Source organism: Drosophila navojoa, chromosome 4 (genome assembly GCF_054131105.1).
Source record: "Drosophila navojoa isolate 15081-1374.11 chromosome 4, UAZ_NAV_1.0, whole genome shotgun sequence".
Taxonomy (NCBI): domain Eukaryota; kingdom Metazoa; phylum Arthropoda; class Insecta; order Diptera; family Drosophilidae; genus Drosophila; species Drosophila navojoa.
In genome coordinates this window covers 17,739,692-17,758,406 of record NC_142892.1, presented here as the reverse complement: position 1 = coordinate 17,758,406, position 18,715 = coordinate 17,739,692, and the positions used below count along the sequence as shown (strand labels likewise).

Sequence of the window (18,715 nt, the reverse complement as noted above, 5' to 3'; positions counted from 1 at the left end):
GACTTCAATTTGCTCTCTGGCTACAAAATGTGCATAAAGCGCACTCACACACACACATACAAGCACATGCACAGAGAGAAGGCAAATACATTTGACAGCGGCGACAGCAACAGCAACAGCAACTAGAAACAGGCCTGTATGTTGCATGCAACGAGGTCACGTGCAGTTTACAATATGGCGCTCAGCGCAGGCGGGCGAATGAACTGAATTGACCCGCTTTGCAGTAACCTCTAAAAACTTTTGATTCACTTATGCGATATTGGCCTGAACAGCGATTATACATATAGGTATGTATACATATGCATATACAAATATATAGTATATGTATATTGGCAAAGTGTAATTGCTTGTATCAACCCGTGAGCATAATAATCAAGAGTTGTTTAAGGTTTAGCTATGAATAGCTGTATTATTTCTTAAGTGTTTGTTTTGAGCTACTGCAAATATTAACTAAGTAAAATCTTATAATCCATATTATTTTTCTAGATTTAGCTGAGAGCAATATAAATAATGTATAAATAATTAAATACAAAAATTTTTAACCGGTTAAGCCTTTCTTAAAGGTGTTTTTATATATTAAAATATTTTATAAAAATTTAGGAGACTAAAAAGAGAAATAAAACATAAAAAATAAAATATTTAAAATATTGACAATAACATTAAATTAATATTATACATATATGATATTAAAAATAAATATGTATATATGTTCTAATTGTAATTTTTTTTATTATTTATTTATTTATTTTATTTAAATTATTTTGTAAAAATTTAAAATCTAATAATATATTATAAATTTATAATTGCGTTCTATTTTTGTAATATTTATTATTGTTATTATTATTATTATTATTATTTTTTTTTTTTTTTTTTTTTTGGTTCAATAATTTATATATTTTATATTTCATATTATAAATAATTTGTTTTTTTTAATTATTAAACAATCTGTTAAAATATTTATTTATTATTGAAAAAAAATTGCAAATTCTGTAGTAATTGAAGAATTTTCTATAAGAATTCACGCTTTTGTCATTTGAGAGCTAACATATTTTTCTACTCGATCGAGAAATTCTACATATGTATAAGACAAGCTAAAGCTCACAGCAAATTGAACCAGAGTATGCCATGTAAACGCATGATCTATGTTGCCTTTCTTAACTATTAATCATTCAGATAGTCTTTTGGCTGAATAGCAGCTGCTGTGGCTGCTCGCAAGCATTTCCGTTCGCCGTTGGCGAGCATAAAAAACGTGCAAGGCAAAAACGAGAAAAAGAGCTTTCAAAAAGCTTAACTCAAATGCCGAGTGCTGGCTCTCAATGGCTGCAACTAAAGTGTGTGTGTGTGTGTGCGTGTGTCACAGTCGAGAATACAAATTAAGTGCAAGTTCAACACAGACACAAGCACACAGACGCAGCTGCCACTAGTGTGTGCATGTGTGTGTGTGTGTGTGGCTGCGTATCTGTGTGTAAATTTAGATCGAGGCTATTGCTTTACAATGCTGCGCGAGCATTCAACTCTCGGTTTAGTTTTTGTCGCAAAAAATTATGTGTAGGCCGCTGCAACGCTGCAACATGGACATGCACACAAATAGACGAGTGCATTAATCAGTCGACATTTATTCTTATGAGTTATTTGACTTAGTTTTTGCTGCTTGACAAGGTTGCCAGCCGAGCACAGGTGAAAAACCTCTAATGACATTCGACTCTCATCTCAAAATGCATTTCAATTCAAATTGTCTTTACTTACGTTCGAATGGTTAGCACAGTGCTGGACGCTAACGTGTCTGTGTGTGTATATATGCGTGTGTAGCAAACAGATTTGAATAACTCACCTGAAAGGAAATAGAAGTGAATGAAGAGTTAGTCTAAGTTGATAATTGTTATGCATTTATTTATATAATTATGTGGGATTTTTATTGGAAAAATTGGGAAATTGTTTAACAATAAGTTTGTTTTTGTATGGGAAATATATTTGGTAGGCAATGGATTTATAAATGATGATGACTTTTGATGATTTTGCTTATAGGAAATACTTTACTGAATTATATACATATTTAATGTAAAAATAAATCATGTATTATTGTATAATATTAATATTAAATTTTTTTAAAAATAATATAAGTAATTAATATGCATTGGCATACAATAAATATTTTTAATAATTTTTAAATAATAGTTAATATGAAATCTGATAAATATGCTTCGATCTAAAGAGATTTTTATGAATCATCTATATTCTATGCTGTCTTTATATAAAGGAATATTTTTTAGCTGAAAGTTGTAGAATGTATATACATATTTTTGTATATAAATTAAACTTTCTATTTATTCATACACATTTTACTTTTTCTAATTTCCAGTTTTTAGTCTATGTTTTCTTTTTTTTTAAAATTAATATTGATGTCTCTTTTAAAGCTCTCAACCCAATAATAATTAATATTAATGGCTCCCTTAAACAACTTAACCCACAGTTGCTCAGCTAAGCAACCTATTATCTCCCACTCATATTTAGAGGCCGTTTAAAGACCTAATCCAACCCGAAAAGTTTAGCTCGTTTATTTGACTCTCATATTTAGCTCATTTTCTTCCCCTTCCCACATTCTCTGCCCAGCGTTGCGTATGCCTAATATGCGCTTCGATTGCCCACTTTATGGCGCACGCTGCGTATGTGTAATACGTCTGCATTAATTTGTTGTCGATTTATTAACGACAAATAAAAGCAATTAGTTGTTTGTGCATAGACACACACACACGCACACACATACATAGGTACTCTAGGTACACGTACATATGTATGGAAATCTATTGCGGCTGCCACAATTGATAGCGCGAGCCCTGCCCCCCTTCCGCCTTAGACAGTCGCACAGCAGGCAAATCTTATTAGGTCATGAGACGGGCGGACGGACGGCCGGACTGTTTGCCTACTTGCCTGCCTGCCTGTTATAGCATGGGGGATTTCATATCGCGACGTACATCGACTATGGTGATAATAGAAATACACACAATCACACGCACACACACAGAGAGAGGCACACGCATACTTGGACACAGATATCAGCGCAAAATAACACAGAACCAGCCTTCGGGTCAATGAACGAGGCAAAGGCACAAGCGAATTCCAAGGCCAAAGCCACGGCGCATAGAACCCCAAAACGAGAGAGCTTTAGATAGTCGCCATAGCGAATGATAAGAGAGAGAGAGAGAGAGAAAGAGAGTGAGAGAGAGAGAGAGTAGGATTGGCAGTGGGAGTGTGAGTATAGAGAGCTCAACTGTTTTGTTGCGTCGAAGGTGAAAACAAATGTGCAAAAGTTTCTGAGTAAAGGAAAAGCATTGGGAAAACATGAGGTGACTTGACTCTGAACCGCTCATATTAGCTGATTAGACAGAAACCATTTGGCCACATTTTCAAGTGGACATCAAATGATCTAAGCTTTTGCAGCTATTTTGCTCGGTTATCTTATCTAGGCTCAAAGTAAATAGTTTCTTCTAAAATATTCTCAAGAATAAATAACTTCTTCTGAAATATTGTTAGAAACGTAATTCGCTTGAGTACAACTTTTGTTTGGTTCATATAGGAATTAGTTTAACGAAAATTTTCATAAGATGAATTCCGATTTTAACTAAAAAAGGATTTAATATTAAAAATACAAAAGATGTAAAAACATGTTTTATTATAGTATATATAATGTGCTAAATATTTAACATTTACTATCCGATTTATTTAATTTTAAAGATATACATTTACGGCAATAAATAATATAAACCTAATATTTAATTAAAATAATATAGAAATAAACGACAGAAATAAATATGAATATATAATATATATATATATATATAAAATATATATATAAAAATAAAATATATATTAATATATAATATATATTAATATATTTTGAGTAGTACAATTTTTTTAAAATATTTTTTTTATATATTTAAAAGAAAATATATTAATAATAATAATAATAATAATAAATTATTTAAATATAATAATATAGAGTTTACAATAATATCTAAAATACTATAATAATTAAATATACACTTTTGCACAAATAACAGAATAAAAAATATAAACAAAAATATAAACAAAAAAATATAAAAATTGGATACAATGTAGAATGTGCGAAAAATTAAAAGAAAAAATAAATTATTTCGAATTTGAATTCGAATTTGTGTTTCTCAACTCATATAGCTCAAAGCACCCTTTCAGTCAATTTTTAGGTATTTCTGTTTTTTAAAAAACATTTCCCTCTGCTTCTTCTTCGAATAACAGTTGTAGTGCAATTAAAGTTTATCAAATGCCACGCTCTGTATGTTTGCATGCCCTAGCCATTATCTAATATATGTATGTATAGAAATTCGCACACACAGTCGTGAAGTACTTTATCACAGCGCTAAAAAAATAAAAATAAGGCACACAACGACCACAATTTCGACAGAAAAAAAACGAATAAAAATATCATGAAAAACGACTTGGAAAAATCGTAAATAAAATCTATATGAATGCCACAAGAATGACACCAAATGCCCTAAATACTTGATGCTGAGCGCATTTGTGCCACGTGTTTTTTTTTTTGTTTTTGTGTCTGTGCCACAGATGCATGAAATATGCTGAACCGAGCATGGAGCGTGGCCAGAACTGCCGCTGCTGCCACAGACACAGAGCGAGGGGGCGTATGAGCAATATTTTTTGTGATGGCCAACCAAGAGAGGGCCTGTTAATTGGGCAGCTCGCAGCTTGAATTGAATTGTTGACCATCAAATTGAAAGCGAAATTATTACGTCGACCGGCTTTACGCATGCCCCTATCACTGCTCCCATGCAACCCCCCTCGTCCCCTCTCCTTGGCCCAGCACCCATTTCTATTTCTATCTATATTTCTATAGAGAGACGGCAGTCAACGGCGTTTGCCAAGTTCAACGACCGCACAAGTCCATGGCCTAGATTTTACAATAACAAAGCTCATATCGTTGTAGTTCTCGTCGTCGTTGTTGTTGTTGTTGTTGTTGCTCTTGTTGCTTTTACTTTCGTGCATTAGCTTCGGCATGTTGTGCGCCTCGGCTGTTTCGTCGTTTAGATTTGCCGACTTGTCACTCGCGCCCCTCGCCCCTCCGTGTTCACCCTCACTTGTTTGTTACGCATTCTCCTGCTCATTTGCCGTTCTTTTCAGATATTTGCTTAGCTTATATAAATATATGTATATGTATATTATAATTGGCATATGCGGCGTATGATTAACATTTGCTTAATTAATATTAAGTATACGTCAGCGTGGCACACGTTGAGAGCTAAGAGTGAATGAGAGGAGAGGAAAGGGAAGTAGAAAGTAGAGAAAGAGGCTGATATGTTTAAAAGGATTTAGTTTAAATTCATAGAACAAAAGGAAGAGATGAGAGAGGGAGTGATAGTTATCTCATTTCAAAGATCTTAGCCTACAGCTAAACAACCCTTTCGCGCACATTTAAAGGGTATTTAAAGAGCGAAACCATTTTTGCCTGCTATCGCTATATGACGCGTTTCAATGCTGTTGATTTGCACGATGAAAATTTAGGTTAATGAGTTCAATGACCGCAGAGGCAGCGCACAAAATACGCCATAGAAAGCGAAAGTATTTCCCATTTTTGAGCAAGCAAATTGAGCAAATTGAGCAAAGCAAATATATAGAATATACATATATATGCATAATTAGTTGATCTAATTTGTTAATTCTAGCCAACTCACTCACCAGCCAAGACTCGACCAATTAAACGTTCCGTATCATCGATATGTTTGGCCTGAGCGAACAGATCTTCGCGACTTCCCACAGTCATTTTTGGTTTTAGGTAAAAGTTTATAGTTGATTTGTGTTGAATTTGATATTCTTTGAGCGGCGAGTAGTCTTAATTATAATTTGTGTATTTGTGTGCTTTAAACTTTAAATGTTTTCTTAATTAATTACAACTATTAAGCAAAGTCCTATTATCACTTGATTTGTTTAGCAATTTCTTATGGCACCTTTTCAGTTTCTTGTTTTCAGATTATTTGTAAAATTGTATACGCTAGCTAACTATGTTTAGTCTCTAGATACCCGTCAGATTGGCAAATGATTTAATCTATTAAAATATGTTTTAATTTTCTTTAGAAATATCACAAATTAGCAACAATTGCACTGGCACATTCGCTTGGAAATGACAATTTTTTACGGGTTTTATTTTTGGACAAGTCTTTATGCATTTTCATCTAGTAAATGCAACAATTAGTTTACACATGATTATTTTAAGCACTTCTAACTGGAAAATAAATTATACATTTAGGACTTTAATTCTCTCTCACAAATTTGTTTATGATTTATTTATGACACTTGGATTGATTTAAGCTATTGTTATTGCATACAACATTCATAAGATTTTTCGCAAAAATATTGCCGAAAAGGTTTTTGAGCGCCAAGCACCGGAACAACAACACAAACACACTGTCAATGAATCTTTTACCCAACACTAACAGCCCAACACACAGCTGGCGGCACCCAAAAGCTTTTACAGTTGCTGTTATGTTATTAACAGCGAGACTGTATTGATACTTTGTTTTGATAAAGCAATATGAGGGGAATAATTTGTTTCTGGACAATTTATTGTAAAATATAAATAGAAATTATTTGAGAAGATACATGCAATTTATATAGTTTTATTTTTAACGGAATAAATGGAATTTTACGCTTGTAATTGAATCTTCTGCTGTTATCTGCCGTTGCAACGGCTGCTGCATAGCAGAACAGCTGGCTAAGGCATGTTTGATCGCTGGAGCTGTTATACTCAATTGGGCATGTTGGCAGATGCTTTAGCACTGTTAAGACAAACAATTCCGTTTACTCGCAATGTTATACTCAAATGGAAATGTTTGAGAGCGTGTGCTATAAAAGCTTCACTTGAGAGCTGTTAATGAGCTTTAGCTGTATCTAGGCGCGTAAATTTAAAAGACATATTTATGCATATCAGTATTGACAATGTAATTTTAAATTAGAAGAGTTAATTAATTAATTTGATCGATATATTAAGTTTTTGGTTTTATGTATATATGTCAGTATTCCATGTTTAACCACTATTCAAAGAATTTGTTTCGATGCGACAGGCAACATATTATCCTGCCGAAAGTTAAATGAACTGTAAAAATGTCAATGACAGCAGAAGCATTCAAGGCCGCGTGACGAGCAACGAACCACACATAGCAGAGCCAGCTTATATTCGGACGTGAGAAAGTTATTGAAGCCAATGTCTGTGTTTGTATCCATGTTAGATTTTGAAAATGTGTATGTGTGTGTGTGTGTGATCACAAAATAATCCTTGAGCTACATATTCAAGCGGCCCAATCCTCAGTTTTCAACTAACGCGACTAACAGCGCGACATTGAGAGCTGCAGCAAAAATGTCAGCGAACGTATTTGAACTTTTTATATGCTCCTGCAACTCTTACACAGACATAACCAGACCCAAGTGCCACCCACCCACTGCCTGCCCCACTTGCTGCCTCGCTCTGCAGCTCGCTCTTTATACAAATTGCCAGCGCCTGCAACGGTGGCAAGTTTGTTTTTTTTTCCCTCTCAGTTTCTGTGTCGTCGTCCGAGTTCAGGGTCAGTCGAGTTGCATTTATACCATGGGCTGGCGCTTTGTTCGCTGTCGTTGGCTTATGATTGTGATTGTGATTGTGTTGTGCTTTGCTTGTGGGTTGGAGTGGGTCGTCGTTGTTTATGTTGTTCGATTGTTCGCTTTGCTGGTCCATTAAGCGTGTTAAACGGCAGCTGCATTGGCGTCAAGCCCCAAACTCTGCTCCACTCAATGCGCAGAGCACTCTAGAACACATTTCGAGCACTGGAGCAAATAGTCAAGAGAATGTGCTGAATACCCTGTGCGATTGAAAGGTCACTTATGGAATGGAATGTTGGCTGGCTTATGAGTCTAGTGGTTGAGAGAGACTTTGGGCTGACCTGTCCAGACTTAAATAGCTGAACAGACCTAACTCTAGGTTCTAAGCTCAGTAGATCTAACTTGATTGAAGTATTATTGTAAGCGAAGATGCAAATAGTATAGTTAAAGTTCTAAATATTATAGATATAGATACATATGTATATATAGATCTTATACTGTATTTGAAAAAAACATGTAAACTATTATAAATATTTTTTCGGAATTATATAGTATTTATAATATTTATATTATAATCGTTTAGGCCTAATTCTCTTGAGTCCTTATAATATTCTGATACTATGATATTTGTTTTTTTTTTAGAGCTGAATGCAAGGGAGGGAAGATAAGGAAAACTCCTATTATTTCAGTAAGCACTAATTTATATTCAACGAATTCATACAGAAGAATTCTAACTAAACTGTTCATAGAATAGGCAAAAAAAGTTCAATATTTAAAAAAGAGAAAGAAACCCAAATTAAAAATAAGTCCAATATTAAATTTAACTGATTGACATTTATTAGAATTGCCATCTTATTTTATATTACTTATTTCATATCTCCATCAATCTGCTCTCTAAGCTACCTAATTTCACATTTCGTATCTATTTATTTGTACAGGTCACAACATGCTTTGCCTTTGACGTCGTCAAGCCAAGCGCCACATTTTGTGACCTTCTGCTGTCTGTTGAACTCGGAAAATCGGGCAAGGACACCAGCCACAAGAGTTTGTCAGGCTTGTGGCCTATACAACAACAACAGCTGCGCTGTCAGCCATGCAAATGGCATAGAAGGCGTCCATTAATGGCTGACAGCATTAGGAGCACATAAAAAAAAAAAAAAAATAAAATAAAGTGTGGATCTTTAATTAAATACGGCAATAAAATTCAAATTCCCGTCAAGTACTTTGGCGCTTGCTCTCCATAATATAGTTATATTGTTCAGATTGTGTGGGTGTGCAAGTATTTGTGGGTGTGTGTGGGCGTGCCCAACTGCCTGTGCAATCGCGAGCTGCCGCTGTCATTGTCCTGAATGAAGTGCAATGACTCTGTCTAAGGCCAATCTAAATGGCATTCGAAAAAGCTACGAAAAGGCAGCCTAAAAGCTGCACAGAGAGAGAGAGATAGAGATATAGAGAGCTTTAAGCTTTAGCTGTGATTGCGGACTATGAAATTGATAGATCTTGATATACAATTAGTGCGTAATTCCAGTGACCTTTATGGTACTTTCTAGTTGATTACTAATTGTTTATTAAATTTGATTGGGCTTTTTATATATACAAATATATGTATATTATATATATAATATTATAAAATATTATATATATTTTTTTTATGTTTTAAGTTTATTAAAATTATATAAATTGTATAAATAATATAGCATACATTTTTGTAAGAGCTATATACATAATTAGTATATTTAAGTGTAAATGCGTATTTAATTTTTAAATTATAAAAAATTTTATACACATACATATATTTATAAATGCATATGCTTATTTAATTTTTGGAAAATATAATTGAATGTAAAGAATAAACAAATAAAATTTGATGACATTTTGATCTATTTATTAATTTGATGTCATTTTGATTTATTTATTAACTTAATGCAAAACCATATCATACATTCAAGATAAATCAACTACACAAATTTACAGAATTTATAAACATTATATATACATACATATATTTTATTCTTAATTAAAATCATATTTGATAAATAAATAAATAATAATTTAATTTAGCCTTTTTTATTATATTGTTATTTAACTAAAATTAAGCTGTTGTCAAAAATATGTTAAATGAATATACATAATTCTTTTTTCAACTTCAAATAAAATTTGCTAAATAAACAAATAGTAATAAAACTCAGCTCAACTCTTCGAAATCAATAATGTATAGCAAATATGTGGCATCTCCTATAACAATCTTCGCTTAATAAAAATAAAAACAACAAAATGAAGCTATATCAAATGTATGCCAGTCGCACAGCCAAAAGGAAACGCAAAAGCTTCGCTCCAGGCGCTTGCGAGCGAGCGAGAGGCACTGTGTGAGGAGAGTTTGGTGCCAGAGCGAGCGCCTCATAGGATGAACAGAGAGCAGGCAGGCAGGCAGGCAGGCAAACATAACAAAAAAGTGCTACGCACACACACTCACACACGCACACGCAGAAAGCGAGAGAGAGAGCGACAACAACAACAACAACAATGATGATGATATTCCACTTGGCCCAGATTATTTTGAAGGTCGCACATTATCGACGGTCGTTCACCTATTTATTTGCCGCCGCCCGAGTGCGCGCCTTCGTTTCCGTTCGGCTCGGCAGAGTTTTCGGCTGCTGTTAGGCTCATGCATATATATGCGTGTATATACATACATATGTATGTAAGTGTTGTATATAGAGAAACAGCCGTGGTGGCATTAGGTGTATATTTAATCAGCAGTTTTTCTTTATTGTTGTTGCTGCTATTGAGGCGCGTGCACATTGTGCGACAGTTGGCTCTTTATTATGTGCGTGTGTGTGCTGGGTAGAGGAAATAACAAAATTATGCGGAAAAGCTTTGAAGGAAGTCCTCTATAACCCATACATACCGTATGCCTGCCTGACCTCTCGCGCTCCCTTCCTCTCCCACTCTTTCACTCTCTTTAACACTCTCACTCTCTTTCACGCTTCCACTTATTTATTGCCGTATTTATTATGAATTTCGCTATGAATTGAATGTGTTTTTGGTTGTATGTGTTTTGTTTGCTAATACGACGCATTATTGACGATGCGAGAGGCATAAACAAAACATTTATAAATACCAATAATGTGTGCACGTGTATGTGTTATTTTAATAATGTATGTATGTACGTATATACATATATATGTATGTATATTTAGGCATAAAAGGAATAATGTGTTAGCTATACATAAACTGCAGAAAACAGTTAACATAATAATACCTATTTCTAAAAGCTTTGATTAAACTTAATTTTAATAAAACTAATTATGATTCTTTTATATTTATTTTTGTATTAAACTTATTTATAAAATAAATATTAATATTATATATTAATAATTACATAATAATTATATTAATAATTACAATAATTGATAAAAATAATAAAAAAATAATAATAATAATAAATAAATAAGAATAATTAATATAAAAAAAAATTGATAATTAATATAATAAAGCATACAAAGGTATAAATTATATATTATTATTATAGAGATGGGATATCCACCTTCTTTGCTTATACGTGACTAAAATTCAATAACAAATAAAAAATTGCTTACAAAAATACAAAAATTAAAAATTTTTATATTTTATATATATAAAAACTAAAATTTTTTATATTTTTTCTACAAAAAATACGAAAAAATTCATAAAAAAAAATGTTTTAGTCTTCAAATTGTTTGCAAAATATTCGGATTCTTTTTTAATAAACACAGCTATACATATATGTATATTTATATATAATTATACATATATTTATATATATTATACATATAATTATATATAAATATAAATGTATACATAGCTGTAAATGTATGTACATGTATTTGTTTCCATTACATATTCATATACATATATGTATCAATATACATATACTTCAGTGAATTTCTAGCTCAACACAAAAACCAACAAGTGTGAATAGTTGGCCACAAAAAACGAAGAAGAAAAGGTGTTGTGTTTCAGCTTAATGTCTCTCTATTAATTGCTTCTCTAGGCCAAGTTCAAACCCATAATAAAAAATGGGCTTTGGCTGTAATAAAAATATACAAAAAGAGAAAAAGAATAAACAACGCCAACAAAATGCCAACAAATCGATGGGCCGAAAGGGGCCGAGCTACAAAGGAAGGGGAAGTGAGAGCCAGAGCGGGAGCGACAGAGAGGGCAAACAAGTGAGAATATTAGGGGCGACAGAGTCAACGCAAGACAAATTTGGGTAGGCAGAAACAGGAGACCTGGTATGTCTGTATGTAACGTTATTTTTAGCTCGGAAAAACAGGCAGGAAAATGCAAAGAGCGGGAGTGAGGGAGAGTGAGAGTGAGAGCGAGAGCGAGGAGAGCAAGGTAGGCTGTCGTTTAGGCCTAGCACAACAGTGCGTGCATTGAGCTCGAGCCTGGGCTGGGAGGCTGCCTGGGTGGTTGGGGCCCCTGTTGGGGCTGTGTTTGGGGGGTGTTTGACACATTGACCATGAATTTGAGTTCTGCGTCGCAGAGAAATGTAACAGCTCGGTGGCGGATTTTTGTCAAACTTTTATGCGTGGCAAGTTTCCAACGAAATATGCAAAGTGACAAACACACAGCTGTGCGTGTGTGTGTGTGTGTGTTTGTTTATGTACTTTTGAGGTAGGCTTCCGTACGGTTCAGTTACATTCATTTATCATAATTAAGCATCTTAAAAGTTGGCGCTGATTGCTGAAGGAGACCGTAAATAGCCGAAGTATGCTGAGAATGCTTTTGCCTTTGCCTCTGCCATCATTCTTTTTCCTTTCCATTTCATTTCTTTTCTCTGTTTTTATCAATATAACTGACAAATTCAATTACTTGATAAAAGCCAAAGAAAGAGACGCGTCGTAGCTCGCCGGCCGAGCGCTGAGAGCGCTGAGAGCACGAATTCCGCGAATTCTGAGCGCTTTTCATTAATAACACTAGAATTAACCGAGAGGTTACTGAAAGTCAAGGCCAAGCAATCAAAATGTATATAAGCCAATAACGAAATGCCAACGAGCGAAATTCGACACACGCCACAAGGTTAGAAAACGCTGCTGATGGCATCAGAGATACCCTGTAAGGCTAAGCCACCGCAGATGCAGAGAGAGAGAGAGAGAGAGAGAGAGAAACAAAAGGAAAAACAAAAGCGGCTTCAATTCTCACTTAGACTACCCCTTCTTGATGCTCTTCCATTACAGGGCATGCAGTGGCTGGCAAACTGAAAGAGGAGAGCTAAAGTCGACAGAAAAAAAGACTTGACAAAGTGCTAATACGTGTGAGAGCGAAATGTATATATGTATATATGTATATACAGTTCTATACATATTTCTGTGTGCTGACTGTGTGGGCGTATGGGTATTATAGGACTCACTCCATTAACAACCCCTAAATTCCCAAACCCTGGCAATTTAATTTCGGCTTTGTCTAAGCTGCTTAGACTATCTCTTGGTCAACATTTACTAAAGGTAATACAAGTGAAATATGACAGCATAAAATATCTAAAAAAAAACAATAATAACACTAAAGAAACATTAGTGAAAAACTTTGCTAATATTTCGCATTCCAGCTAACCGCAGAATTAAATTATGGTTGGGTTAAACTCGTAAAATTCCAATAATGTCTACGTAAAATGTCCAATGTCTATGTAAAAGCGTGAAAGTGAATAAAAACAATGCCAAAAGAAGTGGAAAAATAGTAATAAATAGTTTAAGTTAAGTGAAAAAATTGGTAAAAATTAAAAAAAATAAAATAAAATAAAATAATAACTTTTTTTAAATTGTTTAAAAAATAAGTATTAATAATAATATTAATATAATAAAATACAAAATAATAATGGTATAAATTAAGTGGAAAAATTGGTAAAAAAAAATAAAATAACAATAATAATAATAAATTAATAAAATAAATAATATTTTTTAGTTTAAATTAAGTTCAAAAATTGTTTTTAAAAAATAATAATAATAAATTAATAAAATAAAAAATTCATAATAATTGAAATTAAGTGAAGAATTTGTTAAAAGAAATACAATAATAATAATAAATTAATCAAATAAAAAAATATTAATTAAGAAAAAAAGAAATAACAATAGTAATAATAAATTAATGAAATAAAAAAATAGTTTAAATTAAGTGAAAAAATTGGTAAAGCGAAAAATAATAATAATAATAGTTTTAATTAGGTGAAAAAATCGAATTAATAATAATAAATTTATGTAATAAAAATAATATAAAATTTATAAAAATACAAAAATAGATAAATAGGAAAAATAATAAATGGCAAAAATAATAACAATAAATATTTATTAATTATAATTCGAAATATAGTTCACTAAAATGAAATGTCTATTATTTTTCAACCGACTTTACATTTTAAAATATTGTTATAGAAATCCATACTTAATTTCCCAGCCAACGTCACTCAAATAAAAGCTTTCAAAAAGCTCAGCCCCAACTGCAGCCAACTGCGGTAATTGCAGCCATTTAAGTAAAAAATGCATTTGAAATTCGCTAGAATAAAGCTGCAGTCGAAAAGCTTTGTGGAGGTGCGAAAGCTTTCTTCGGCGCACCTAACTGGGTTGCATCACAAACTATCAAGGCAAAGCTTAAGTCGTTAGAGAACAGGCCAAAGCTTTGCGATGCAACTGCAACTGATGAGCTTTGCTGCATTCTGAACTGTAGGCAACTCTAGGCAGCTTAAAGAGAGAATCAGAGAGAGAGAGAGAGAGAGAGAGAGAGAGAGTGAACAAATATTAGACACGCCACAAGTTGTTGCAATAGCGCAACAGTTGCAGCCAAAAGTCAGCTGAGAGCAGCCAAACAGCTGTTGGAACAACGCAAAAAAAAAAGCAGTAAAAAAACAAAAGCTTTGCTGAGAGGCCTTGACAATCACAGTAACCACCCAAGCCACCCAGCCACAACAGCATGCAACATACCGAATGGTGCCCCACAAGGATCCGACTCTCGACTGTGGCATTGAGCTGCCCTTGATCGTTGGTAACCTTCGTGAAGCCGTTGCACGCGTGTCCTGTGCTGTAAGGTCGCCCTTCGCGCTCTCGTGTGGCACGCTGCAAGCTGCTAACTAATTGCTGCCACGCAGACACAGTTGCCACCAATTGAACCTAATTGCAACGTAATTAGGTTTGAGCGACATTTAGCACAAGTTTTCAGCTTAGTTGGACGAAAAATGTCGTTAATACAGAGCTTTGGGGCGGCTGTGAAAAACGAGCAACTGCCACTGTCCCTGGCCGCATGTTGCAAGCACATGTGCTGCCTCTTAGGCCAACTAATTGCAACTTAATTAGAGCTGGATAGGTTTCTACTCTAATTTGATTGAAAATGTGATTAGTTAACTGCAGCTGGAGCATGGGATAAAATGGAAAGAAATCTACGCAGAAACATGTTGCATGGTAAAGTAGCTAAAAGTATCTCACGATAAATCAAGGAGTATCTCAAAGTACCAGCAGTTAGATATGAGAAGTTGACTGTTTATAAATTTAGGGAAAATATACTTTCTTAAATTTTCCATTGATTTTTTTTAAGGTTATAGTTAAAAATATATAATAATAATCATAATTTGATGACATCAAAAGGTTCTCAAAGTTAAGGGATACAAAAGATTCCGAACATAAATTTTAAAAATCTACCAGATATTATTAGAATTATTTTAATTATTTTTATTTAAGTCGAATTTATTTATTTTTTATTTATTAGAATTATTTTAATTATTTTTATTTAAGCCGAAAGGTTAAAATTAAAGTAACTTTTTTTAGTAAAACTATTCACAATAAATTGAAATATTAAACAAGAATTAAGTCAATAAAATAATCAAAAATAAAAATAAAGCAAAAAAAAAAAAAACCAAATTATAATAATAATAAAATAGTCTTTTTAACAAAACTTAAAAAAAACTTCTTCAATATTCATTCTTCTTCAATATTCATTTGATTCTATTGATAAGCATTATCAAACCCAAATGTATTTGGAATATTCTCAACAAATAAAAAGTATTGCAAATTTAAGGAGCTCCTACAGAATTCAGCTTTATATCTTAGCTTACTTATTTTAATTTTGTTGAGCTAAATGTAAAGTTTTTACATATTTTATCATTTTGTTTACGAATAAAAAAAATGTACATACATAACTATAAATATTTGCGAATAAACATAAAATATTTTTTTATGAACTGTCTCAAAAGAAATGAAAAAGTTCCAGTTAATACAAAAATCTATCTCACCCAAAGGCAAAAGCCTGACATATAAAAGAAGTTGCCTCCATACAAAGCTAACAACAATCTTCGAATCTAGCAGTAAATTTTCTTAACTGCCGTTTAATTTCTTATTTACAGCTATATATAAATAGAGAGAGAGAGAGAGAGAAAGAGAGCGAGAGAGAGCGCTAAATACTAAATAGGAGTCTAACCATCCAGCTGAGACGAGAAAGTATTTTCAAATAGTTAAGTCTGTTCTGTTCTCTTGCTATGACTATGCCATTTGCCTTAGCCTTTGCCTTCATCTTCTTAAGTCTATTTATCTATTTTGTTTGTACATTTTACAGTTGTTGTTGTTGTTGTTGTCGTCGTAGTGTTGTATTTTTTTTTTATTACGCAAAGCGCACGCCAACGACCTTGACCATCACAATTTATTTTCATTTTACTTTTCGCTTGCTCGAACGCGCAAGCGAATAAATGAAAGAGTGAGAGCGAGAGAGAGAGAGAGTGTGTGTGTGTGTGCGAGAAAGCCTCTCTACTTGCATCTCTTTCTATCGGTCGTTTGCTCTACATGTAGTTGTTTGCCAAGCAGTGAGTGACACACATTTTTGTACTGAGAACAGACTAATATACATACATATATACATATGTTTATATAGGTGCGTTTGTGTGTGTGCATATAGGTGCTATTTCCATTTGGCTTACACAAGACCCATGCCCAATGCCTTCCATAAACTGCCTTTATTATACCCTGGTCGAAAAGTATTATAATTTCATTGCAAGATTGTTTAGAAGGCCTTGACATTGGCAATTTTAATCTTATAGCATATATAGAAATATAGTAGATATATAACTAATAGTGCGACTAAAGACCACTAAATGTTGATGAACACAATATATTATGAACAAATTTAGATTTCCATGTTTATCTTTCGGCTAAAAACTTAAAATAGAGTGGATCTATAAATAGCATCGATTAACATTACTTGAGGAATTATGTACTGAGCGGAAATGTCTTAGAAGCCTATTGCTTACGTTAATGGATCTACTATTAGGTCGTAGGCTTAGTTAAGTGTATTAAATATGAATAAATTGTTAAATTAAATCTACAATTCGGATTGGATGAAGTCCAATAAACAATTTCATAGAGATTGTCATTTAATAAAATATATATATAGCTACATAACATATTTGGAACAATCTTATTAAGTTTTATTAAATTTCTTAAATTTTAATATTTAATATATTAAACTTGTTCTTAAATATTTTGTTTTTTATATATTCTAATTTAACATCTTAAACTACATAAATCCGTTAAATGATTAATGAATTTAATTTAATTTTTATATTTAAAAATAAAAAATGAATATTTATATAATATTAAAAAATAAATAAGATAGTTTATTTCACTTCTTTGTCATATCTGTTTAAAATAATATACTACATTTACTGTTTTAAAATTAAAATATAAATATAAAATAATATTGAAATACATACATTATTAATTTACATACATACATTATTAATTTAATTTTTATATTTAAAAATAAAAAAAGAATATGTATATAATATTAAAAAATAAATAAGAAAATAGTTTATTTCACTTCTTTATTGTTATAAAATTAAAATATAAATATAAAATGATATTAAAATACATACATTATTTATTTTATTTTATTTTATATTTTTATAATAATAATTTCATAGAAATAAATGTTGTATTTTTTTTTAAATAGAAATGCTTAAGAACATTTTTTTTTATAATATACATATACAAATATATTTATTTATTTCTTTTATTATTATTATTTTTTTTTTTTATAAAGGCAAAATTTGATATTTTTTTAAAATCTTAAATAAATTTTCTATTAATAGTTTACTACAAATGATACGCTTTTATATTTTGTATTGGTCAACCCCAATATATGATCTCCAATTTTGGTTATACTTAATCTCTTTTCCAATAATTTAAAAATAGATTAAACAAAAATTTTGGCATTGGCCACAAAGAACAGCCAAATATTATTGTATTTCGATGTTCAGTAACAATAATAAAAGTCAAACGGAAATAAGTGAAAGAATTCGTAGTAGAAAATGAACAATCTAAAGATGCCCTATATAAAGATTAGCCTAATCTATGCCACACATATCAAATACCCTTGTCATATTTCTAATTATACTTGGAGATAATCATCTGTTGCTCTATTAACAGCTACCCTTGGCACTCATTCACCCACACCTCCTGAGCACCTGCTCATCAATCTCTCCGTATACAAAACTTATAATGCGGAAGCAGTCGAGGCGGTCTCGTGGTCAAGCAATAAATATGCGAATCGAGTCGAGCGATCATCGCGCCTCCTGCCCCATACACACGTATGTATGTATGTACATATGTATGTATGTATTTGTATAAAAATACATTTTCAATGTCGCCCAACTGTGCAAAAGTAATGCGGGTGAGGTCAATGCGGCCAATGCGAACGTAAATTTTCTGGGGGCAGACATTGACGGGGCGCTGGGAACGGGGGGACGGGGGGCCGCTGCAACGACGTCAGCCGGCAGCACAGTGGGCAGCCAGCCAAGTGTGCCCATTGCGCGGAAGTGAGCCAAACTGGCCCGTTGTTGGCCGGCCCAAGCCAAACCAAGCCAAACCAATTATAATTGTCAAAGAAATTTCATCATTCAGGCAGAGCAGCGATGATGACCCTGCTGCCGGGGCAATATACACATACATACATACATACATACATATATTTTCTTTTTGTTTTGTTTCTATTTTGTTAAAAATAGCTCACGATTTGTGGGAGAGAAAGTGAAATGTAGCGAACAGCGCTTTGAATTGGGTTAGTCGAACTAGAGAAGAAACTA

General features: G+C 32.7%; 1 protein-coding gene across 2 annotated transcripts in view; it reads right to left on the bottom strand.

Annotated features, from left to right (window-relative positions):
* Nucleotides 1-18,715, bottom strand: part of Eip75B (Ecdysone-induced protein 75B) — a 119,068-nt gene that overhangs the window by 86,985 nt on the left and 13,368 nt on the right. The window contains exon 1 of one of the 2 annotated variants that reach the window (XM_018101436.3): nucleotides 5,725-5,856. The exons of the other annotated variant lie outside the window; for it this stretch is intronic. Coding sequence (XP_017956925.1) covers nucleotides 5,725-5,809 — 85 coding nt within the window. The 5' untranslated portion in view covers nucleotides 5,810-5,856. Of the gene's footprint in view, nucleotides 1-5,724; nucleotides 5,857-18,715 lie in introns of those variants that run through there. 2 annotated transcript variants of the gene reach the window in all.